This window comes from Aotus nancymaae, unplaced genomic scaffold (assembly GCF_030222135.1).
Source record: "Aotus nancymaae isolate 86718 unplaced genomic scaffold, 86718_ANA_hifiasm-v0.15.2.pri h1tg000036l, whole genome shotgun sequence".
NCBI lineage: Eukaryota > Metazoa > Chordata > Mammalia > Primates > Aotidae > Aotus > Aotus nancymaae.
Window position 1 is genome coordinate 36,340,057 of NW_026988450.1, and position 27,548 is coordinate 36,367,604.

The 27,548-nt window shown below is 32.5% G+C and overlaps 1 protein-coding gene and 1 long non-coding RNA gene across 3 annotated transcripts in view; one reads left to right on the top strand and one right to left on the bottom strand.

The window, feature by feature from the left end:
- CNBD1 (cyclic nucleotide binding domain containing 1) overlaps positions 1-27,548 on the top strand; it is a 610,026-nt gene that overhangs the window by 497,410 nt on the left and 85,068 nt on the right. Inside the window, exons 12-13 of one of the 2 annotated variants that reach the window (XM_064384347.1) lie at positions 7,378-7,379; positions 16,017-16,155. The exons of the other annotated variant lie outside the window; for it this stretch is intronic. Of the exons in view, the coding sequence (XP_064240417.1) occupies positions 7,378-7,379; positions 16,017-16,155 (141 nt within the window). Of the gene's footprint in view, positions 1-7,377; positions 7,380-16,016; positions 16,156-27,548 lie in introns of those variants that run through there. 2 annotated transcript variants of the gene reach the window in all.
- The window catches only part of LOC135278024 (uncharacterized), a 318,342-nt gene that overhangs the window by 9,547 nt on the left and 281,247 nt on the right, over positions 1-27,548 (bottom strand). The window contains exon 3 of the long non-coding RNA XR_010345573.1: positions 3,672-3,734. This is a non-coding gene — a long non-coding RNA (uncharacterized LOC135278024). The remainder of the gene's footprint in view (positions 1-3,671; positions 3,735-27,548) is intronic.

The window sequence follows — 27,548 nt, forward strand, 5'->3', positions numbered from 1 at the left end:
CTGTGAGTCTAAAAAATCTCTTTCTTCTGTATGTTGCCTAGTCTTCAGTATGTCTTTATCAGCAGCATGAAAACGGACTAATAGACACAGAATTATTTTGACTAATTTGTTAAATGTGGAGGTTCAGTCATAGCTCAGTTTTGCCTGAATAATGATTGGATAATTAAATAAAGCCAAATTTTTATGTATGGTGCCACAAAGAGAGCCGTCCACAATAGGACCTCACTGCTGCTCACCTATAATATTTAAAACTCCTGTGTTTACTTCTAAAAACTTCATTATTTACATTTTACAATTAATCTGCAATCAATCTGGAATTGATTAGAGTGAATTTAAGGTGGACAGTTTTATTTTCCATATGAATATTCAGTTTTTCCTGTACCATGTGTAAAAAAAAGACCATTATCTTCTCACTAAATTACACTGTGACTATTGTTATAAGTTGGGTGACTATGTATATATAAGTTAATATATTCTGTATTTTACAAAATAGTTGCATTTGTCTATCCTCACCTCGATGCCACAATTATTTAATTTGGGGGGGTTTATATAAATTTTGATGTAATTGTGGAGAAACTCTTCCTACTTTGTTCTTTCTCATGGCTATCTTATCAATTTACCTCTCCTTTAAATTTACATTTAAAATTTGGAATCAAATTGACTTGTCAATATCCACAAAAATAACCTACTGGAATTTTAAGGTTTTATTTTGATCATTGCTCTTCATTGGTTTTACTTTGGTGTGCTTACATATGGTTTTGGTTTTATTTCTACTTATTCTGTTTAAGTTTTATGGCTTTTTTGAATGTATGAATTTGTCTTTCATAGCTTTAGAAAAATTTCAGCCAGAATTTTATCAAATAATTCTCTGCCTCATTCTTTTTTCTTTCCTTTGAGGCTCCATCTAAACATACATGAGAATGTATGTGCCTTTCCTCCGACACACTTTTTGGGTATTTCCTAATCTTTTAATCTCTATTTCGCTTCTCATATTTTAATTACTCTTCCTTGCAATACTAATTCTATTTGGCGCTGTTTTTAATTTGGGGTTAATCCATCTATGGAGTCCTTTATTTCCAATTATATAGATCCCGGTTATCAGGTGATATTCTATATTTTTTATCCTTTTAGTCCAACTTTTATACTATTTATTGAACATATTAATCAAAGTTATTTTAAATTTCTTGTCTACTAACTTTAATATCTGAATCTTCAGTGCATTGAGATATCGAATTGTACTTTTTTTCCTAGTTCACTGTCACATAGTCTTGCTTTTCTTATACTTGGTAATTTACAATTGAATGCTGAATATTATGTACAAAAATTGTACGGATTCAAATAATAACTGCTTCATGATAGGATTCTTAACTTCTTTTGTAGGCAGTTGGAGTGGGGGATTGATCACTTTAAGGAATCAGAGAAAACTGAGCTCACGTCACAAGTGTAGCAAGCCTCAGTCTACTTCTTAATCCCTGTTACTCTTCAGGATTTTTAATGGATTAGAAAATATCACTTGGGCCTCACCCCTGACAGTTCCTAAACTCTAATTTTGTTTCTTTAGGGAAGACTGATGAAATCTCAGCATTTTTCCAACAGCTTTTGACTTAGCTTTTGAGCCTCTTGCCCTGCACAGACATCTTGAGGGAACAATTGATCATGTGTTTGAGTCCCCTTAAAGTCTCAAATTTCGTCATTGTAGACACAAAAGACTACCCAAAGCTCAGCTGGTTTCTCTGTTCTCTTGCAATGTACCTCTTCCTAGGAAAATTCCTTGGGCAGTATCAGCAACAGACCCCAAAGCAGAAAAGTCAGTTCCACGTTGATAGTTCAACTTCTCTTGATTACCAGATCTTTATGACTTCATGCAATTAGCAGATCTCTGAAGATGTTAAAGACATAATTTTTACCTCAGGTCATCTAATTGTGCTCAACAGGAGCGATGGTCTATCACAAACTAATCACTCTATACAGAAGCAGAAATTCTGAATATATTTTGCTGAAAAAGATCAAATGAAACCTGTTTTCTAGGTTAGTTTTAATATTGTCTTTGATCCTGCCATTTTATTAGGGATTTCTATCTGAAAGACATGCCTAATTCAAAGTACATTTTTAAGAAAATTGTTGACATTATTTTTCCCACAAAATAATCCAAGACTCCTATCAACCCACCAGTGTCTGAAACATTGAAATAGAGTCTCCTATGCACCCACAGGTCTTTCACCATGGGAATAAGTTTATGTAAAACAATTAGTTGAACTATCTTGTCTTTTAAACTTACATATTGTAAGATTTTGCCAGAGGCATAAAGTAGCAAAACCTTTTTCTCTCAACTGATACTTTGTAGAATAAATTGAGTTATTTCCAGGAAGGTATTTGGTGTCCATGAGTTGGTAAATAAAGAGGCTCAGGGAAAGCAATAGAAATATTATAGATATATAAATAATTATTGACAGAATATGCAAAAAAATGTTTTAGATATAGAGAGATTAAAGACCAGACTTTGAATTGAGAATGACTCACTAAGTTGAAAAAGGAGCAGAGTGAGTAAGAAAAAAGCATTTAAAACATTGTAAGTCAAATTTAATATAATAATCTACCAAAATAATAATACATTTTACCCTAGGCATAGAAAGAAACATATTGGACGAACAGTCATTTTAAAAGTGTGAAAAAATAGTTGGGACACTTTGTAGCTGGTGAAAAGCCATTCTGTGATTACTCTTGAACTAAATCAGATTTGTAATAGTGCAGAACAATTGGATTTAATTTTAAAGATAAATATCAAAAATTTTACTCTAGTTATTTAAGAGATATGTGTAAATGGGAAGGCAGATGGAAAATTAAGAAGTTTCTTCTTCTTTCGACCTTCCCTAGTCCTGAGGTTCATCTGCCAGTGAATATGTTGCTTGCTAAAATTTTCTGAAAATCTCCATTAAAACATATGTGTTGCATACAAAAATGGAATGATTAAGTCCTCTTTGAAAAAGTCTCCTTATAATGATTGTTCCAGCTTCTCCCATTTTCACATGACACAAATCAGGAGCACAGCAATAGTGAAGAAGGCAACACACAGCTAAGAGAACACATGCAGCCTGGAGACTGTGCTCTTGGCATTTCCTACTTACTTGAGTTGTTGACATTTAAAGACAGAAAAGAAAATGGGATAGCAAAACGGAAGAAGCCTGTAGGCGTAATGTTTCTTCACCCCACAATGCATGTGGTATGTGTATCTTTTCCAGCTTCTTTTTTGGCACTTGATGGGTGACAAGTTACAGAGCAGACTGAACTTTCAAAATAAAGAAATTACTTTTGTTTTCTTATATTTTTTCCTATTCAACTTATTCAAAACAAATATATGAGTCTCAACATGGAATACATGACAGTCTCGCCTCTGGAGCTTTCTGAGGTTATATTTGTTCCCCCATGACCCTTTAAAGTTTCTAACCCAGGATATTTCAAATGGATGTCAGACACATTTTTAAAAGTTTCGTAAGAGATTATGCTGAAACTCCTTTCAAACTTGGGAACATTTTCCTGGAATCAATTCTAAACTTAAAAAAAATAAACTCTTGTTGTTAGATCCTGAAATAAAAGCCGAAATAATTTTTAAGACTCAGCCAAATCTAGGTTGCCTGTTTAAGTCTATACACTTTTCTTATCATAGCCCTTACCTTTCAAAAGATGGGGATAATCCTGTTTTAGTTCCACAGCCTCTGAAAACAGTTGGTTTTGTACTGGATAAGAAAAAATAAAACAGTAATATTAGAAAAAGTCAGAAAGGATAACCCAGAAATAACTGTCATTTATTTTCACTCAGTTAAGAATCAGTGATTGAAAATGTTTGAAAACATACTGTTTAGCCTTTTGCTTAGATCTGAAACTTTTAGAACTCTCCTTTAAAAAATCATTGAAAAATGTACATATTATGCAAAGTATACAAAAATAAAGCTGAATATAAGAAATGACTACATTTTTGTTGAAAGTGATATTGGATCTCTTTTTATCAAGATGTCTGTATCAACACATGAGCACACATGCATGCAGACAGGACAGCCTTTAAGACAAAGTGAAAATATGCAGACCACAGTGTATTGCTGGGTGTAGCCATGTTATCTGATAGCTGTGTCCATGTCCATCCATATTAGATTGCTTTGGCTTTTGCTGAATTGTGTTCTGTGTGATAGCACAGCCTAATGTGAGGACGTTATTACCAGAACTGTCATAGCTCTTCTGGCTGTGCTATAAGGATATAGGTGCAGATTAAATTTCCAGTATTCTTTTTATTAAGACATATGGGACATGTTTTTCTGGTTACATTTCCAGGCATAGGTATTCTCCTGAATGACTACTTTGTTTTTATTTCAAGAATACTATGACCCATTAAATGAATCACTGATCCTTCTAGATCAGTCCTACTAGAAAGCTTTGGCCTAAATTTGTGACCCATCTTCATTAGATGTACAGGAATGCTTGTCGTGTTCTCAGTGTACTAATCTCACTTCTGACATCAGCTCATTTTCCTATCCTCATTTGCTCTCTGTCCCAATTTTTTTATTCAGCATTTATTTTATTTTGAATTTATATATATACATATGTATGTGTGTGTGTATACATATACAACTTTTGAAATTTTCCAAAAGTTTAGTGTGACTATGTTATTTTATATTTCTACCAAATCAATTATGAATATAAAGTTTAAGAAGTGAAAAACACCTATTAGGTCACAATTTGAAAATTACTCTGATATATACACACACACACATACACACATATGTATATATATAATAAACTCTTTTTAAGATACATCTTTTAATACAAACAATAAACTGAATCCAGATTTATTACCTAGTGCCAACTATCTAATTTAAATCATTTTAATTTTTATCAGTATAACCAAGATGACATAATTTTGTGACATTATTTTGATTACTAGTATATTTAATTTATGGTTTATATGATAACTATAAAAATAATCAAGGTTATTACCAGATAATTTTAGAAAAATAATTTGTTCATTTACTTAATAAATTAATAACATATAGTAAAGGAGAATGGACTGAGGAAATTATACTATTAATATAATTCAGAAAATATTTCAATTAAGTAGATAAAATAGACTGTTGTCTTTAGATATCTATTAAACTCAATAGACCAAAACTTAACTTTTTAATATAGTCAATTTGTTCTATTACTTGTCTAGTCATAAATATTATGATTGTAGTAGATTGTTCAAACTGTATGATACATGGTATTTAAATTGCAAACTGAAATTTTCTCCAAGAGAAATACAGATAAAAGCTAGAAACACAGAGGAATTTTCCAAAAGTTTGGTGTGACTATGTTATTTTATATTTCTACCAAATCAATTATGAATATAAAGTTTAAGAAGTGAAAAACACATATTAGGTCACAATTTGAAAAGTACTCTGATTCTAATTTGAACAAATGCCTTTTAAAAGTATTCATGATTTAATATTCTTTTCATGTATAATTATTGTGAGAAATTACTTTTTAATTATAGTTTTCCAGAAGAGAAAATAATATAAAGCAGATTTCCAGAATGTAGCAATAATTTATGCTTTTAAAAACAGGTTTTCAGGACATTTCACTTACTGGAACAATTATTTTTTAATAAATGATTTAAAAACAAAGAGTATTTGTGATTCTCCATTGTTTTGTTAGGAATTTTAGTTTTGAAAAAAACAAGCCATGCTTTTGAATTTACAATGAAACTATCATTTTTGTCATTTATTTGTGTATGTAGGATATCATAAATTATTGCTCATGAAATTAACAAACTACAGATAGTTAACACAAATTGGAGAATTTATGCCTGTTATTTGATGTACGATTAATGTCGTTAGGCTTTTCTTATTGTATTCTTAAGTAAATCACGTACAAACAGTAAAATCTGTATTGAACAAAACGACAGAGGAGTTTACCAAGGCTCTACTACTTACCTGTGTTGACAATCCCCAGAGAGCTAATGACCCAAAAGTTTCCTCCATAATTGTCTAAACTCTGTTTAGTAGGAAATTCAAGTAACCATGCGAACTATTTATTTTTTATTCCGTAGACACATTTGACAGTCTAATATAGGACAGGTTCTGCTGTTAGCCACACTGACTTAATTCAGGGCTTATCACTTCTGCATGTGTGGTGACTTTCTAATGGCCATGTATTTATTCTCAGGACCAGAGGCTGCAATTCTAAGGAAAAATATAATTTCCTACTTCAGAATTGGATTATATTTTTCACATCGTAGAAGATTAGTGTTCTTCATATTTAGAGGGCTTACTGAAAATCCAAAGTCATCTATTTATGTTTTCTTCCACATACTTTCACATAATAATAAATATTTTATTATTTTTAGATCTGTCTTTAAAGTGATTCAGAATTTAATTGTATAAGAACTCTATGTATATGTATATAAGAGAGGAAAGAGGAGAGAGTGGAAAAGACAGGAAGTAAAGAGAGTTTGAGAGATGGGCTGGTAGACATAGAAATTTGCAAATTTGAACTTATAAAAACAATACACATTGAATAGCAATTACAGTATTCCTGGAAGTTTGTACACATAAAGATCAAAATACCAATGTGATATGACCATTGTTGGTGGCATTCCATTCTTAAAATATACTTGTAGACTTTCACATTAAATTATAATATGCATATAATAAAATTGTACAGTTCTTAAGTGTAATGGGCAATAAATTTGTATTAAGTGGCAGCACTCATATAACTTCAAAGTAATTCAACTATCTCAAAGTTCATAATATAGAACACTACTAGCACTCAAAAGACCTCCTTCATTTCTACTCCCAATCATTGATCTTCCCCAAAGGTAACAATTAGTCTAATTTTCTGATAAGGTTCGTTTTACCTGTTCTTGAACTTTATATAAATGGAACTACATACTGTGCATCATTTTGTCACTGGCTTTGCCCTGCTAATGCTATGTCTATATCATCTATCAATCAACACTGATGTGTATAGTAGTTGTTGGTATTTTTACATTGACAAATGATAATCCATGATGTAAATATGCTACTGTTTCATGGTAATGAATATATACAATTGATTCCACCCTTTATAAGCAGTTTGGTTTTTTTAAGTTTTTAGTTATTAAGAATACTGCTCTGAATCCTAGTTCTAGGAAATAACTACCTGAACTCTTCACTGATTCTCTTACTAAATGCAGTTATAGAGTCTGAGCAGAAAGCATATTTTAACTATTGACCATTTTGAAAAGTAAATAATGGCAGATAGATTGGGGAAGAAGATCAGAATTCAAAATTATACCAAACTGGCACGAGCTTACCATTTTTCTCCTTTGTTATTCATGTTGCTTGGCCCAGTAGGTGGGCACAGCCTCAGAGGTACAAAGCAGAATGAGGTAACTAATGCCCATGCTTTCTGGCCAAAGACATGGGAAGAAAAACCACAGGGAACTGGAAAATACCAGAGAGATAAATGAAAGCACTCATGAAAGTGACCCCATAAATTTAAGAACTTCTAAACTCACACTAGAGCCACACATGCACTGTTCTGTTCTTCATAGGCATTAAACAAAAAACTGAAACTCAGCCAGCAGATAGACCACCACGCTTGCTGGCCACTGGATTGCCACACATCAAGGAGCACTTCAAAGACTTTGAAAACTGAACAGACAGTGAACCACAGCCCACACAGAGCACACTGGAACTTGCAAACTAAATCTAACCACGCTATTGCCTGTTTAAACAAAAATGTCATCATTCTCAACAGGATTGAAATAAGATCTATATATTACAAGTATATAAAATAAAGAATAAATTTTACAGTAATATATAAATTTAACTACACATATCCAAAATAAAATATATGTATATGGGTATATACGTGTATGTGTTTGTATACATGTTTTTGTGTATTTGTGTTGGTGAATACAGTGATGCCTTCTGTGGACAATGACATTTATTCATTCTTTTTATTTCTTATATTTGAAAATGTATTTATCTGACTCATTACACTGGTTTGTCCATCCAAACAAACCAGTGATGAATGAGAGAAGTGATGATAAAACAGTTTCAATATTTGGCCATGTTTGCTACATGTTTGTATATATGTACCCTGTCAGATCAAGAGAATTCTCTAATTTTTGGTCTGCTGAGGGCTTTTATTGAACAAACGTTAAATTATACAAACTGTTTTGCATTTATTATTCTTGAAAGAATAATAAAATTTGTCTTCGTTCTTTTAAAATAAGATACTGATGTCTTTTCACATGTTAAAGTAACACTGTCTTATGTAATAAAATCAGTTTGGTATTATTTTGTTATAATGCTGAGTTGGATATAGTAATTCCTTATTTAAAATTTTGGGATCTAAATAAGAGTAATGGCTCTGTAATTCTTTCTTTAAATTTAAAACATTTTTATTTTTAGAAAAAGGGTCTCACTGTCACCCAGGCCAAAGTACAATGGTATAATTACAGTTCATTATAGCCTCAAACTTCTGGGCTCAAGCAGTTCTTCTGCCTCAGCATCCTGAGTGGTTAGGACTGCTAGTGCGTACCACCATGACTGGCTAATTTTATTTTTGTAGAGATGAGGGTCTTGCTATATTTCCTAGGCTAGCCTCTAACTCCTGGACTCAAGCAATTCTCCTGCCTTGGCTTCCTAAAGTGCTGGGATTGCAGGAATCAGCCAGTATGCCTGGCCTCTTTCTTTTAACATATTTGTCCACTTTGTACAAATGTTATACTGGATTTTAAAAATATTTTCAGAAGTTTTTAAACAATTCTACAAAACGTATATTCTAAAATGGCGTTATTTATTTTTTACATTTTTATAAAATTTAATTGAGGAGCCAAGTGGGCCCTGGTTCATAGATTAAATTTAATAAATATAAAGTTATTTATATTTTAAAATGTCTTTTAACGTTGGTTCTAGCAAATTGTATTTTTCAAGAAATTTGTCCATTTACTTGCATTATTTTGTGCCTTCTATGCTGTAGTGGAGAAATCACTTGTTAAGACTTATTGTTCCTTTTTGAAGGTAATGTTATTCTTTAGTTTTAAGTATTTTATTTATTTTTATTGATATATAATACTTGTACATATTTTGGGAGTACATATGCTACTTTGATAACTGTTTACCTTGAGTAATGATAAAATCAGGTGATTTGGGATATCCATTACCCTAAACATTTATCTTTCCTTCGTGTTGGGAACATTGCAATTCTTCTCTTCTAGTTATTTTGAAACACACAATCTATTATTCACTACTGTTTCTCTACTATACTATCAAATATTGGAACTCATTCCTTCTATTTATCTGTATTTTTATACCTCTTAACCAACTTCTGTTTATCCCTTTCTTTCCACTTCCCTTCCCAGCCTCTGGTAATCACCATTCTACTCTCTACTGCCATGAGATCCACTATTTTAGCTCCCACACATGAGGGAAAACATGCCATATTTGTCTTTCTGTTTCTGTCTTGTTTTATTTAACATAATGGTACCTCCACTTCCATCCATGTTGCTACAAATGACAGGATTTAATTTTTTTATGGTGGAATAATATTCCATTGGGTGGATGTATCACATTTTCTTCATTCATCTGCTGATGGACACCAGTCGTTTCCATATGTTGAATATTATCAATAGTGCCACAATAAACATGGGAGTTCAAATAGCTCTTCAAAATACTGCCTTTTTTTCTTTCAGATATATACTCAGCAGTAGAATTGCTGGATTATATGGTAGATACAATTTTAGATATTTTTTAGGAACTTCCACATTATTTTCCACAGTGGCTGTACTAATTTAAATTCCAGCCAGCAGTGTACTAGCATTCTCCTCTCTCCCCATCCTCTTCAACACTTGTTATCTTCACTTTTTGATAAAGGTCATTTTACCAAATGTGAAGTGGTATCACATTGTTGTTTTGATTTGCATTTCCTTGATGATTAGTGATGGTAAGCATTGTTTTTTTTAAATATGCTTGGCTGTTTGTATGTCTTTGCTTGATAAATATTTATTCAGATCCTTTTCCCATTTTAAAACGTGATTATTTATTTATTTATTTATTTATTTAGCTGTTGGGTTGAGTTCCTTATACATTCTGGATATTAGTCCCTTGTTGAATGAATGGTTTACAAATATTTTCTCCCATTCTGTAAGCTGTCTCTTTACTGTAGTCATCATTTTCTTTGTTAGGCAGAAACTTTTTAGCTTGATATAGTAAAATTTCTCTAGTTTTGCTTTTATTGCCTATGTTTTTGAAGTCTTACCCAAAAATTTTTGCCTGGGTCAGTGTGCTGTAGTGTTTCCCCAATGTTTTCTTTTCATAGTTTCAGGTTGTACATTTAAGTCTTCAATACATATTGAGTTGATTTTATACATGATGAAATATTGGGCACTATTTTTATTTTTCTGCATATGGATATTCAGTTTTCCCAGCACCGTTATTAGAGTCTGTCCTTTCCCCAATATATGGTCTTGATGTCTTTGTCAACAATGAATTGGCTGTAAGTGCATGGGTTTGTTTCTAAGTTATTTATTCTGTTCCATTGATCTATGTATCTGTTTTTAATGCCAGTATTATGTTGTTTTGATTATAAAAGCTTTGTAGTATGATTCGAAATCAGGTAATACGATGCCTTTAGCTTTGCTCTTTTTGCTCAAGGTTGCTTTAGCTATTTGGGGTCATCTGTAGTTCCATATGGATTTAAGGATTGTTTTTTCTATCTTTGTGAAGATTGCTATTCGTATTTTGATAGGAATTGCATTGAATCTCACTTTAGGTAGTATAGACATTTTGACAATACTAATTATCCCAATCCATGAGCACGGGATATCTTTCCATTACTTTGTGTCCTCTTTAATTTCTTTAATCGGTGTTTTATTGTTTTTCGTGTAGAGATCTTTCAGTTCTTTGGTTAAATCTATTTCTAGGTGGGTTTTTTTTTGTAGCTGTGGTAAATGGCATTGTTTTTTGACTTTTTTTTCAGATTGATCGCTGTTAGTGTGTATAAACACTACTGATTTTGGTATGTTTATTTTGTATTTTGTAAATTTACTTAATTTATTAGTTTTAGGTTTTTTGAAAAACTAGGTTTTTCAAAATATAAAATCATGTCACCTGCAAACAAGAATAATTTGACTTCTTCCTTTCCAATTTGGAAACCATGTTTTTTTTTCTCTCATGCCTAATTGCTCTGGCTAGGGTTCCAGAACTATGTTGAATATAAGTAGTGAAAGTAGATATTTTTATCTTGTTCCAGACCTCAGTGGAAAGGCTTTCATTTTTTTCCCCATTCAGTGTGATATTAGCTGTGGGTTTGTCACATATTCTCTTTATTGTGTTGAGGTATGTTCCTTCTATGCTCAATTTTTTAAGAGTTTTTGTCATTACAGAAAGTTGAATTTTGTTCAATTCTTTTTTCAGCATCTATTACAATGATCACATGGTTATTGATGAGACATAGCTTGTTTATTAATTTGCATATGTTAAGTAATCTTTGCATCCCTGGATAAATCCACTTGATCATGGTGAATGATGTTTTTAATGTGTTGTTGAATTCAGTCTTCTAGTATTTTATTGAGGATTTTTGCTTCTATGTTCAGTAAGGATTTCAGCTAGCAGTATTCTGTTTTTAAATGTCCTTATCTGATTTTGGCATCAGTGTAATGCTATGCTAGCAGTATAAGTTAGGAAGAATTTCCTCCTTTTAAATTTTTTGGTATAGTTTGCATAGAATTGGTGTTATTTCTTCCTTAAATGTTTGGTAGAATTCAGCAGTAAAACCATCAAGTCCTGGGATGTTCTTTGATGGGAGATTTATTATTACTCTAGTCTTGGTTCTCATCATTTTTCCATTCAGATTTTATATTTCTTTCTGGTTCCATTTTGATAGATTTTTGTCTTAGGTTTTTATTCTATTATGTATCCAGATGGATCTATATGTATATCTATCTATCCATCTATCTATATATATATCTATAATTGGTTTTTATTTATCCACAGATGTATCTATCTATAGATAGATCTTCATTGAGGTCAGAGAGATTTTTGAACTCATAACTTAATATTGTTGTTAGTTTTGGGAAATTCTCTATCAATAATTCTTCAAATACTTCTTCTGCTTTCATATTTTTCTTTCCTATTCCTGGGACTTTGACGTCAAGTACATTAGGCCTATTTAATATGTTTCTATAATGTATATCTTCTTTTCTATATTTTTTATCCCAGTGTTTCTATCTGCAGCAACTTAGATGTTTTCTGTTGATACATCTTCCAGTTTACTAATCTGTACTTTACTTTTTCTAATTTTCTTTTAAATTTATATATTTATTTCTTTGATATTTATTTGTATAATTCCATTTTTTGGCATATTCTTTATATTTTTACCTATTAATGTCATAGTTATTTAAAAATTCATTTTAATACCAATATCTGGACCATCCAGTCGACCCTAAGTGTACAATATATTCTTATAAGGAGATAAAGGGAAATTTGAAGACAGAAAAGGAAATAAAAATGATGATGTGGTAATGTAATCAGAGGGAGAAAAGGCGATATGATGTGGGGACACCAACTAAGGAAATATTAGAACTTCCGGAATCTGGAAACGGTAAGTACATGGATGCTCTCCTAGAGCCTATGGAGAGAGTGCATCACTGCTGACAACTTGATTTCAGTCGGATGAAACTTATTTCAAGAGAATAATTTACCAATAAGTTAGTGGTCATTTGCTATAGCAGTAATAGAAAATTAATACAGGTGCTTTTAGATTCATGTTGGACTTCATATATAAAATACTTACAAAGCCTCTGAATGATGTTATTTTGTTTCAGAGAGAATATAATCTTTATTTATTTATTTTTATTATTATTTTTTTTTTTTGCTGGAAGAAAAGTGATGGGAAGATTACCTTGATTTAATCAAGACTAGTTTATTTTCAGATTGCCCTCTTCTAGTGTATAGCCCTCTAGTGTCTCATTCAAAGCCAGGGGTTTTAACAAGGGCACCTTCTCCTTGTTGGCACTATCAATTTGTTAAACAGAGTTTGAAAATGTTCTCAACATCAGGGATAAAAGTATTAAAGTGACAGTCCTTTTCTTCAAGGGACTCGAAATTAGACACAGACTCTAACACATCTGTGAGCCAATAGCAAAATTGGTCACTTTTATGGCAGTTTGGGAGATAGTTTGAAGTTCCTTACATCCCCTTGTTTTCAATTTTTTTCTCCAGATTCTGAAATTTAAAAATATTTATCTTCTCAGATTCTATTACTGGTGGTGATGACCATGTGGCCTAGTTCCAACCAATGAAATATTTAAAGGTCTTCTCTGTAAAGGGCTTGACATCTACAGAAGCAGGCAATATCTCAGTAGCAAAAGGTTTTTGGCTCTTCCCATTCTTTCTGCTAGAACACAGGCTCTGACCATATCGTGACCATGTAGCACAAAAAGTGATGTTGTACCAAAAAGACAGCAAGAGCCCACTTTCCTTACTACATTGGTGAATTGGTCCAGCTACCTACAGATTTCATATGCATTAATCGAATCAACCTTGGATTTCTTTAAGCCATGAAAGTATAAGGCTTGAATGAATTCTTACCCAGAACATGGGGCTAGGAGGAAGGAACAACTAGTTTCGCTGGCAAAAAAAAATTATAAAGAAGTGTATATGGAGTGAATCTACATGAAAAATGTAGTATGTTATCTAAGTATAGAAGAAAGAGCAGAACTTTTTATATGGTGATGGTAGGAAGTGGGATGGTAATCTGTATTCGGAGCATCACATTGAAGCATTAACTTAGTAACAAAAACACAAGGTTGAAATGGAGAGAATATGATAGATTTATATGAGACATGAGGCTGGGAAGTTATCTGGTTTCACATTTTGCAAGAGGCTTGATTTTTATTCATCAGAATCTCCTCTCATCATCACTAGGATGCCGTTGAGATTTTTAAATAGGAATTTATATAATCCATGTTTCACACAAATAACTCATGGAAATAGATTGGTATTATGAGTATAGGAAGAGTTTGATGCTGGTAACTTAATGCCAGGTATGCTTAGTTCAGTGGCTTTAGAACTTGTATATTGAAATGATATAACATAAATGTAACTCTTCAGTAATAGAATTTTAATATACTCTATAAACCTCCATATGGCATGAGCCTTTGATATTTTTAGAGAGATATCTATATCTATGTACAGCCACAGAGGGTAAAATCAACAAGAGTCCTTCTGTTTAGAATCTCAAGGCCTTTAGTCAGTTGCACTATTTTATTTTTCTCTTGACCTGACAGAACTCCAGTTCATTGAACTTCTGGGCACAAAACAAGAGACATCTGTTCTGTTGAACTTTTCACAATTGATATGTTAATTAAAAATGACTTTCGGCTTTTAGCATTTTGTTTATTTTTCATAATACATATGCCCTGTGGCATTTCACAATGGGTGTTGTCTTATAAATATCAAATATAAATAAACAAAGCAAGCAATTCCTTATTACTTCCGGATAAAAAGTTGTAAATGATGTAACTCTAAGCTCTTTCTTTCACCTTTATCTGGCCAGAATATTCTGGGATTTGCTCCAGAATAAAGATCAGCTCAGTGGGATTCATGCATCTGTCACATCTGGACTATCTCAATGCAGCCTAGTCAGTGTGCACAGAGGCCATGTGAAGGTTGTAGATTGCATGAAGTGTGACAGCCTGCTTATATTTTGCAGCCAAAAGTACAAGTATATTATCCAGTTTCCTACTTTTTAATGCAGGATTCTGATATATTATGTTTGTTACTCACACTAATGCCAACCACAAAATAATCAGGATAATTTAGGCCAAGCTAGAAACCAATCAACAACCCTGTGGAAAGCAGAATAAAGTAGACCCTTAGCCCTTCCTTTGGAATTATGACTTTTAAACAAAGACAATACATAGCTTGTGAGAAAAAACAGCAGAGCTATACATAATAATAGAATAACATTTCAGAACCACAAAAACTACAATGAACTCGCCTGAGTATGTGTATGACCTGCTTGGAGGTTTTCCTCTATTTTTTTTTTTTTCCTGTCTAGACTCAGAATGGGGTTATCCAGTTCTAAAATTGCTGAAGTTGGAGGAAAGGAGATCTGAGAAATAGTTGCTGTATATTTGGCAATAGAGTATTAGGTAAATGAGAGTTAGTTATATCTTATAGACATAGATAGATACATATGTAGATATAGATATATAGCATGTTCCTAAAGGGCTACTTTCCACACCTCAAGATTAAACATGATGCTTTGTATTTCCAGATAGACACATATGTACTAAAGCCTGTATGATAATACATATTTATAGATAACATTGTATATCAAGCTGAAAAATAATGAAATTTAACATTATTGGATGAACTGAAATGATGTTTTATGCATAATAGTGTTATAATTCTAAAAATACAAGAAAGCAAATCTGAATTTATGGATTCATTTAATTCTCATTATAACAGCAAAACTACTTTACTGAATTACAAAAATAACTTGTTATAAAAATAAATTATGATACTTATGAGATTTATTCTAAATTTAATAAAATACAATAAAAGGATATTTTTAAATGGTTATAGTTTAGAAAAGATGAATATCAAGCAAAACCAATTTACTTGTTCATAAATGTTAGATTAAAATGTCAAAAGTAACCACTTACGTGTCTAAGATTTTATCTGTAGTCTTCAACAGACTTTTATAGAACACTTACATTTAGAAAAGCTTTTCTTAAATTCTCAGAAATAAGAGAATTAAAAATAAATAAGAAAATTCCATCTCTTTAGTGGATTTCATAACCTATCTGAGGATAAAGTTATGTAATACTTTAATGGAATGAGTAGAGGTAAAATTTGGGCCGCACTGATGTATAATTTGTTTTCTCGCCTGTGGGAGTAATGTTCTTGATCATCCACAAAACTGCTGGTAATTTTGCTACAGCATTCACATCTATTATTTTGTTTAAACTTTATGACACTCCTATGAAACAGAATTAAAATTTCCATTTTGAGGATGATGAAACTGAGGCTCAGAAAGATCAAGGATTTATCCAAATCTGCACAGCTCACAGGGTTGGAAATGACACCTAAAGTCATGCTCGTCTATCTGATTTTAGATACAATGTTTTAACCTCTACAAATTCATTCTCTGTACTGTTTCCAGAGAAAACTGTCTAAAAAAAAAACCCTCTGATTATGACACCTTATATGTTTTACCTTTTTCCAGTGACTGTTCTTTGCTTATAAAATCAAAACTAAATTTCTTAGCATGGTATAAAAACAGACAAGCTCCTGCCCATTTCCCTTGTCCCTTATGTCTCTTCACTGAGCACTTTAAACCCACTTATCCTACTACACTGAATTCCTTTTAGTTGTCAGTGTGCTGACTTGTGTATCTGTGTCTTTACTTATTCTGCTTGCTCTGCCTTCAATATCTTTTTTTATTTTTCTTCTTTTTTTAAAATTTATTTTTATTTATTTATTTATTTTTGAAACGAAGTCTTACTCTGTCACCCAGGTTGGAGTGCAGTGGCATGATCTCCGCTCACTCTAGCCTCCACTTCCCAGGCTCAAACGATTTTCCACCTGAGCCTCCCAAGTAGTTAGGATGAAAGTTGTATACCCCCAGGCCCTGCTAAATATTTTTTGTATTTTTTATAAAGACGGGGTTTCATCACCTTGCCCAGGTTGGTTTTAAACTCTTGGGCTCAAGCAATCCACCAACCTCAGGCTCTCAGTGCTGGGATTACAGGTATGAGCCACTGCCCTTGGCCATGAATATCCTTTTTTCATTTCATAACTGTGACATAGACTTATCCGTCAGAATAAGCTCCAGTGTCACTTGCATTAGTGAGACTTTGCTGACCCTTGAAGTTACTGACCACTGACCTCCATCTCAATTTGCTTCTATATCATATGATGTGAATATTTATTGGGATATTTTAATTTGTATATTTTCCTCTACAGTCATAGACTATAAGCTTTCTGAGAGCATGGTTTTACATGTTTAGCTCTGTTATTCTTGAATATGACACATAATAGAATACATAGTAAATGTTTTTAAATGAATAAATTAATGATTTCCTTTATAGATAAAAAAACTATTACCTGTGGGTCTCGGTTACAGATAGTGAGATATATTAAAACAGCTCGTATTGCTTACAGAGTATATTCAATAAATGATTGTAGATGATTTAGAAAGTCTTATATAGATTGCATGTTATTAAATGCCTATCAGTTCTAAAACGCATTCATTCATATCCATAGCTTATTTGAAAGTCCAAGCGACTTAGTTACTAAAAGCCCCTGCCAACTTCTCCAGCATTTTCTCCTACTATTTATTCTTCTTTATTGTTGTATTCGTCTGTTTTCACACTGCTATACAGAAATGTTTGAGACTGGGTAATTTTTAAAGGAAAGAGCTTTAACTGACTCATAGTTCCACATGTCTGGGGAGGCCTCAGGAAACTTACAATTATTGAAGAGGGGGAAGCAAATATGTTCTTCTTCATGAAGCAGCAGGAGAGAGAAGTGCAGAGTAAAGGGGGAAGAACCCTTTATAAAACTATCAGAGCTCATGAGAACTTGCTCACTATCATGAGAGCAGCATGGGGGAAGTGCCCCCATGATCCAATTGCCTACCACAAGGTCCCTCTCCCAACACATGGGGATTACCATTCAGATTACAATTCAAGATGGGATTTGGTTGGAGACATAGATCCAGACCATATCAATGCTCTACTCATGCCAAATTGCTTGAAATTTCCTAAATACACCATCTTATTTCACGCCTCTGTGCCTTGCCTATTTTGCATTCTCTCGTCAGCCTAGAAGTTCATCTTTGAAATTCTGCCTAGGTGAAACTTGTCTCTGAAGTCTTTCTTTTCCAATGCCCTCATCACCCTTTCTTCCATGACACCCACTTGCTGTGAAGGTTCTTCTCTCCCTTACCTGTTATATTCTGTTTTAGTCCCTGACATATAATTTAAATTTCTGTGTCAGTTGTATGTAATCATTTCTTTCTATTAAAATATAAGCTGCTTGGAGAAATGTTTCAAGACATTGGTCTGGGCAATGAATTTTTGGGCAAGACCTCTAAATCACAGGTAACAAAAGCAAAAATAGACCAATAGGATTACTTCAAACTAAAAAGATTATGGACAACAAAGAAAATACTCAACAGAATGCAGAGACAACCTATAATATGGCAGAAAATATTAGCAAACTATTGAACAGGGAATAAATTATTAGAATATATAAGGAACTCAATTCAGTGGCCAAGAATCCCCAAATAATTAACAAATGGGCAGATAATCTGAATGGATATTTCACAAAATAAGACATATGAATGGCTAACAAGTACATGAAAATTTCTCACCATCTGGGGGAAATGCAAATCAAAATCACAATGAGGCATCATCTTCTATTTGGTAGGCTATCCTTTTTCAAAAAGCCAAAGAAGACTGAGCACAGTGGCACACAACTGTAGCCCCAGGACTTGGGAGGCTGAGGTAGGAGGATGATGTGAGCCCAGGAGTTTAAGTCCAGCTAGGCTAACATGAGACCTCATTTCTTAATTTAAAAAAAAAGTCAAAAGATAACAAGTAGTGTTGGAGATAATGCAGAGAAAGAGGAATCCTAATATACTGTTGACGGAAATATAAATTAGTACAATCACTATGGAAACAGTGTTTTTCCATAGGGGTTGCCCTACTTTTTCCAAAAATAAAAATAAAAATAGATCCACTATATGATCCAGCAATCTCATTACTGGGTGTATAATCAAAGGAAAGGGATTCAGTATTTCAAAGAGGACTTGCACTGCCATGTTTATTGTAGCAATATTTACAATAGCACGATATAGAAGCAAACTAAGTGTCCATTAGTGGATGAATGGATAAAGAAAATGTTTATATATACATACACACACACACACACACACATATATATACACACACACATATAAATATATATCATATAATTTTATTGTATTCCTTTTTATGTCTGAATAACATACAACAGAATATTATTCAGACAAAAATTAATGAAACCTTGTCATTTGCAACTATATAGATGGAACTGGAGGTCATTAGGTTAAATGAAAGAAGCCTGGCATAAAAACACAAATATTTCATATTTTTATTCTTGTGTGGGAGCTAAAATAGCTGAGCTCATGGAGGTAGAAAGTAGAATAGTGGTTACCAAAGGCTGGGAAGGGTGCAGGGGGAATGAAGAGAGCTTGGTTAATGGGTATAAAAATACAGTTAGATAGAAGGAATAAGTTCTAGTCTTTGATAGCCCAGTAGGGTGACAATAGTTAAGAATAATTTATTGTATATTTCAATAGCTAGGAGAGAAGATTTAGAATGTTCCATCACAAAGAAATTATAACTGTTTGAGGTGATGGATGTCCCAATTGCTCTGATTGGATCATTACACATTGTATGCATATATTAAAATACTACATGTACCCCATAAATATGAGCAATTATGCATCAATAAAATATTTTAAGATTAAAAAACAATAAGCTGCTTAAGTACAGAAAAAGCATCTTCCTCTTTATATCTCTAGCTTCTACTAATGTGTTAGCATGAGGTAAGTGTAAAAGTCAATGTGGTACACCTGTCATATTTTGTAAATAGAGATAATTACTATAAATTTGAGACTGTTAGTATAAAAACTAAGTTGATTTTATTTAGAATTATCAAAGTACAAACCAGGACACATCTTCTAGTAATACATTTATGTATTAGTTATTCATTAAAAAAATTAAAAATACACAATGTGAGAATACATGTTCTCAGAACAATCAGTATTGAATTGGTTTGGTTTCCTGTCTTGAACAAGAAAATCACATAATCCACTCATGAAATCTTTTTGGTGTCCTTATGAGAAACTTATTTGACAGTATGTCTTTAGAAACCTATATTTTTATTATCAAACTTTCAAGTCGCATGTTCCTAGAACTTGTCAATGTCTGTCAACTGGTCCTTGTAAAGTGGGAAGTGGGACTGGAAGGTGTTAGAAGATAGAAATTTTTATTTTTATTTCATATGTTTTTATATTTTTTTAAATCCTTACAATAATATACACTTATTATTTTGGGTAAAGATAGAAAATAAATACCATATCTGACTGAACATGGTTCAACAGCTGTTTACAAATTGAGTCTTTTAGAAAATATTTTATTATAAAAAATGAGTTTTGACCCAATTTGGGATTCAGAAATTTTATTTATAGATTGTCTTTAATACTTTTGTCTAGAGATACAGTTACTTTTTCCAAAATCGTGACTTACATATTTCAAGGATAAAATATACAGACACAGCTGAATGAAAACCTAAGGGTCTCCTGGCTCCCTAATATTTTCATCTCCAACACAAAATAAAGTAAAACATTTCTACTAGAAACATCCATGTACAGAAATCACAATAAGCACATTGTTCAGTGATTCAGACACGTTTCTTTTTCCACATTCACAATTAATTTGAAAATATTAACATTATCTGAATAAAATACATTATTATACAGTTTTGCCTATGATTTTGCCTATGGTTCTTTTTTAAGTCATCTGGAAAATTAGTCATCTGGAAATTACTAGTACAAGAGTACTAGTAATTTCTTCAATCTTGACTCTCTTTAATCAATAATTTCTTAATTTGAATGTTTCAAAGCCACATTTCCAATGATTGATAATTATTTATTATGAATAAAGAATTCAATAATTCAACTTACAATGCCAGGTAAGTTGAGTAAATAGCCTTCAGTATTATATTAATGCTTCATTGCTCATTGTTACAGATAAATGGTCTGAAAGCATACTGATTTTATTTCTTGTATTTTATTTGCCTATTTTCTGTCCTTTATTGTTGAGGCAATTTTGAAAGGACAGAAAATAGACAAATAAAGTACAAGAATTTATATATGGTGAGAAGTGAGACAGTTTTGCTCTTGTTGCCCAGGCTGGAGTGCAATAGTGCAATCTTGGCTTACTGCAACCTCCGCCTCCTAGGTTCAAGTGATTCTCCTGCTTCAGCCTCCCTAGTAGCTGGGATTACAGGCATGCACCACCATGCCTGGCTAATTATTTTGTATTTTTAGTAGAAATAGGGTTTCTCCATGTTGGTCAGGCATTCTGAGTTTTTTGATGATAAAGTGAGCTTCTTTTTCTGATCACTAAGAAATGTTCCACATCCATAGTTCCACAATTCCATCCTGAGATTCAAAGGTTAAGAACATTTCTTTGGTGCCTAGCATTCATTTATTTATTTAACAAGTATTTATTAAGTACCTACTGTGTTCCAGTCAATGCTCTCAGTAGAGAGAACATAGTAGGTAGCAAAACAGAGGACATGCCTGCAGTCTGGTGAAGGAGAATGACAATAAAAACTTAACTAAATGGTTTTGATTTTTTATGCATCTACCATTGTGGGGATAAGTATAGCAGAGACCAAGGATGGAGTGCACAGCACTGGAGGGTGTTAGTTTATAAAAGGTAGATGGGGAAGGCCTTATGGATATGCTGATATTGAGCAGAATCCTGAAGGAATTGAGTCAATGAGCCAATCATTTTAGGGAAAACTGTTTCAGAAAGAGGGAACAGCCATATGCAAAGATTCACCTTTTATGTGACATGAGAACCTAGTAAACAAGTCTAAAGAATAGAATAAGCCAGTGTGGCTGGCATAGAATAAGCACAGATGAAAATGGTAGGAGATCAATTCAGAAAGGTAGCAGGGCATGTGAACACTTAGCCATCATGCTTTAACGGCTCTAATCTCTCTTTGATCTCTGTTTGGCACGTGTGAAATGAATCTTGAAAATCCTTGATTTACTCTTCACATTTCTAACTTTACTCTCATTTTTTTCATTTTGTTTTCTTTGTACTTTTTAATGTGTTGAGGTAAAACTTCAATCTTACAGTTTACCAGGGTGAATCATCAATAATATACATTTTACTAATAATCCAGTGTATAACATTGAATATGTAGTTATGATTTTAATATCTAAGACTAATATATCAAATATATCTATAATGCTCATGATATTTTTTGGTTCCTGAATTTATATCCATAATTGTAGATAAGACACTAGTTTGGTAGCTGAAGTGTTTATTTTGAACTCAGGTGTTAACTTTGTAGAAAATCAAGAAATGCCAATCCTGCTTATGGGAGCCTTAGCCCTGCTGCCATGTGTAAAATGTGGGTGGCAGGGGGAGGTTGCGGAGTTTACCTTTGCCATAGAGCCTGGTTCTTGAGGTTTCTAGGGGACATATATGCAGAGTAGTGGTGACATGGTGGTTTAAGTTCATATGCTACTCTGTGTCTTTGACACAAAACCTATTCTGGGCTTATTCTGAATTAAAGCTCATTTATCATTCTAATTGGAGAATGACTTAACTTTATTCTGAAGATCCATACTGAAGTCAGCACTCTGATAATGAAGAAATAATTGCAGATGCCACCTAATATATTCATTAACTGGCTGATCTCTAAGCAAATCTTTCTTCTCTAGGAGAAGTACTATTTTTTTCCTATCTAACATTACAATATGAAATTATTATCTTTATCAGATTCCAATTTATTTATCTTTATCTTCTCAGGCTCAACTACATTTGAAATAGACAACAAGGAAGTGATGGTAAAAGAATAATCACAAAAATCCACTGATCTTCTCTCCTTTCCAACATGCTCTCCTTTTGATTTTATATTAGTACATTTTTCTTCCATCTCAGTGAAATTTGAGTGTGGACCAGTAGTCAAAACTTGGATTCTACTAGCCATGTCAAATTGGAGGTATCTCAGTGCATATTTCCCCACCTAAGAATTATGTACACTCTGCAGCTTGGGGTTCATGAACAATAGATGTCAAGGACTAATTGAGCAGGAACACTTATACACTTGAGCAAGTTTTCCTCTGGATATGGTTCTGAGTGGAAAGGTACACTTGGCATTTCAAGAGTAAGTAGGTGTATCATTCTGTGTTTAAATGGCAAATACTGACATCTAATCTTTTCTTCGTTGTTCAGGGGTACTCACTTTTCCCATTTTCATCTTAGTTTCTAATATAAATAAGCAAATCAATTTATTTTTATTCACAGCAGCAAAATATTGGTTGAATATGTTAGTTTGAATACTAATATAATACTAGCTCTTGCAAATAAACATAATGATATACTTGAAATAGTCTATTTTTTGGAAATTGCAAGAATATTTTCCAAAGTTTCTTCCACATTATCAAATGATAAGTAGGTACAGTTCCCAGAGAAGCAAAATTCTTGGATCAGATAACTTAGAGAATTTTTTCTATTACTTTCACTATCTTTACTGTAAAAAAAAGAAGTTTAAAATAATTTACTGCACATAAAATGTCTGGGAATCCACATCCTAATAACTGTATACCATATATATGTATATATGTATATATTCCTGAGAAACTCAGGTTACCAAATTCCATGAGAAAACAATATCATCATCATTTCAAAAGAATAAATCCATGTAATTAATATGAACAAAAGATATATTTATTCAGAATTCTATGAGAGATCTGAAGTTCACAGGTTTCAGTATTGTGGTATGTTGTTTTTTACTGCATTATTTCATGTTAACATGATATCATTAATGCCAAGTACATAGTTTCTCATTCCACATGTATTTTTCTGGTTAGAAATAGCACAGGAATTTTAGAGGGTGGGACCAATAATTTAACTGGAAATATTAGAGTATTGATTGAAACAAAGAAATATGCTCAAAATAGAGAAAATAAGATGGATGACATTATATCCATCATCTGTATTTTAAAATCTTTTATGCAGAAGCTATCAATGTATTCATTTTCCTAGGCCACAAAATATGGGCCAATGGTTAAAAGTCATGTGATGTTTGATTTCAAGTAAATATAGACAGCATTTTATAGAACCTATATATCCAGCACTGGACCATGCTCACCTGTGAAGTAGTAACACCCTATCGTTTGTAAGTGTTCAAGCTGTCCCTGGAATGCCATATGTTAGGACTATTATAGAGGGAATTCAAATACTGAGTGCTAGACTAAGTTATAGCTAAGATTTAGTTTCAAATATTCTGTTTTCCTAAATTTTTCTTCCATATAAATACCAGGGTCAAAAGTCATGTATCTGTTTCGGGTTAGAGTAATTATTTAAAAGGCTAGTTGGTGTTTTGCTTTTGCTAAACAAAAGATTCTACTGTATTTTGTTAAGTGACTTCTCTCTTTGTCTCTTTGTGTCTCTATGTCTCTCTTTGCTGGTCTGTATTATTCATTAATTATACTCTAAATGAGATTCTTTACAAAATCAAAGAAATAGTACAATACAATTTTATTATTATTTATGACTTTTTAAACTGTCAGAAAATGCAACAACTTTGTTGGAACATGAATACTATGTTTAAATGATCAGACTCTATCCTTCTATTATCATATTTCACTAACCAAATATTATACATTTTCAAAAGTGTATATGCAATTACTATTTTATTTATTTTCCTCCAGTTGCCTCATGTTTTTCAGAGATAATATTTTGTGATAGAATTGAAATCATAGGTGATAATTGGACCACTTTAAGTAGAAAGTAATTAAATTATTTAACTAACATTTGCTACCTAAGAGTAGAATCATCGATATCTTCAGCTACAGATTATTTCCTAGGTCCGCTATTTATAACTGTACTAAAATTAGATGATTTTTAAAGGGCTATTTAAGTAAGAATTGGAGAAAAAGCATGTTGTATGAAAATGCCTCATGTAAAGAACTTCCTATAACAAAATTTGAAGAAAGCTATTACAATATGTCATCTGCCAAAAAAAGACAGTTGTTACTTTAAAATATCAATGTTGATTAGAATTTCTCCATTTTTTAATGGATGTTTTTAATTATGTTTTTCTTTTGTAAAAACAACCTATTATTTATCATGAACTTTGCAAAAATTTATTTATCTCTACTTTTCTTTTATATGATCAATCATAAACTATTATTGGAGTTGACAAAGACCTAGAAATAACACTGTGACCCAAACTAGCTACTTGCTCATCAAAATCCTTTTACATTCTCCTGGACAAACTGCTAATTTCATTTTCTGAATTTCCTTGAAGTTTCCAGATTCCTTACTTATAATCATTCATTCTGTTTCTTCCGTTGTTTAAGCCTGGAAGCAGAGGATCTGGAGTAGGCATCTGAAATAAAGAAACTGTTACACAAAAAGAGCTTGCATCCATGAATGGCTGTTAAAAACAGGGGTCCTTAAATAATTATTCAAAGCAGGACTATCTCTGCCAATCTACAGTGGTCTGACATTAGCAAAAAATAAACATTACTGGAGTTTGTTTTGTTTTACATATCTTAGCCCATTATTTCTAACAGGAGTTACATAATACATAGTTTTTATTGAACTGTATGAGAAAACATCATCAGTATTAACATTAAAACATGAAATACCTACTTTTAGTGTAATTGATCTGCTTTTAAACAAGATATTTGTTGTTCGCTCACCTGAGAATTTCTCATAGATTAAAAAAGCACATCTTTTTATCTTTTTTTGGTATCTTACATATAATGAAAAATAAATAATTCCTTTAATTAAATTATTAAGTACAGTTACTAAAACCCAAGAACCAATCAAATGACAATTAAAAGTAGCAGACAGGGCCGGGCGCGGTGGCTCAAGCCTGTAATCCCAGCACTTTGGGAGGCCGAGGCGGGTGGATCACGAGGTCAAGAGATCGAGACCATCCTGGTCAACATGGTGAAACCCCGTCTCTACTAATACAAAAAATTAGCTGGGCACGGTGGCGCGTGCCTGTAATCCCAGCTACTCAGGAGGCTGAGGCAGGAGAATTGCCTGAACCCAGGAGGCGGAGGTTGCGGTGAGCCGAGATCGCGCCATTGCACTCCAGCCTGGGTATCAAGAGCGAAACTCCGCCTCAAAAAAAAAAAAAAAAAAAAAGTAGCAGACAGATGCAAGAAGGCAGTGGATTATCAACCCTCAGAAACTTCTCAGGCTCAACTACACTTGAAATAGACAACAAGGAAGTGATGGTAAAAGAATAATCACAAAAATTTATCTCATTGTATTAGTTATAGAAGGCAACATGCTCTGTAGGCTGGAGAGATGGCAACAGGAATCATGCCTGGTCACTCTACTAGAGGGTAATATGTACAAAACTAGTTAGGTAATACTTAATAATTTCCATATTATACGAAATTTTAAGAAAGATTTATTTCTTAAATTTGAATTCCCATTATAGTTGTTGCAAATAATTTGACGCTAGGCTTTATATATTTTATTGATGTATAAATTAAGAAAATAATAGAAGAGAAAGGAATTGTGAGAATAGTGAAAGAGGGAGAGAGAGAAATGAACACAGGAGGAATTTAAAAACAAGAAGCAGAGAAATAGAGAAATTTAGGAATTCTATTTTTAAAAAACTTTCTAAATTTATGCTTGTTATATTTATTATAATAACTATTAAATATAATGATTAATTTCAAATGTGGAGAAACATGAAAAACAATTATGTTTTATCTCAAATAAGTTTCTAGCAGAACAGATTGTCATGTTGAGCAGATATGACATAATTCCTTCTAAATTGTGTAAGATTGCAGTAGATGGAAAATAGACCTTTTCTTCAAGTTTTGAGGGGTAAAATGTGCTTTATCATTGAGTTGGCAAATAACTAATTGTCTCCAAGCTTTCTTAATGATTTAGTATATATCTTTACATCTATCAAAATTTGTCTTATTTTATATTTATAAAACAAAAACATTTTCTCTGCTGGAAACAAAATATAAGAAATAACAAAATAAGTGAGTCATCGAAGTAATATATAGCCGTCACAAATATGAACAAACTTTTTTTCTCTAAGTCAATCCCATTTAAACTGTTTGCATGTATTAGCAAAGGAGTTGGAATTATTAGATAAGTGTCATAATGTAAGATGTGAAACATAAATAGCTCTGTTATAAAGTCTCAGTTGCTTTTTCTTTACATGATTAGCTTTCTTTCAGAAGATATAAGGAAGAAAAAGAAAGCCAGAATGAACCCTGTAGTATTGCTTTGGAATTGTCAGTATTGCTGGGCATGTGTGGACATTCTGTGTACTCTTTCTATCCATTGAGAGGGCTTGGGGGTCAGTGGCCCTCCAGAGCAGTGAGCACACCTGGTAAGCCACCTCTTGGATTCTGAATAACGTTCTCTACTGTGAAGAACCGGGGCTTCCTGAAGTAATGGCTGATTCAAGTTCCAGGGCAGGGAAAATAAAACATGAAGTATTTTCATGTTCCAAAAGTAAGGAAGTACTCAACAAATGATGGGAATATATCAACGAGACACAGAAACCAGCTAGAAGGTTTTATTCCAGCCATCTTTAGTTGAGTACCAAAATAAATAATAATTTTGGATTATAATTCTTTGGACAAAATTAAAACACATCATTCCAAACTCATAAATAAATGAATGATTAAATGGAACATTTGAAGAGGAATGGGATATTTACATAATTTCAAAGGAA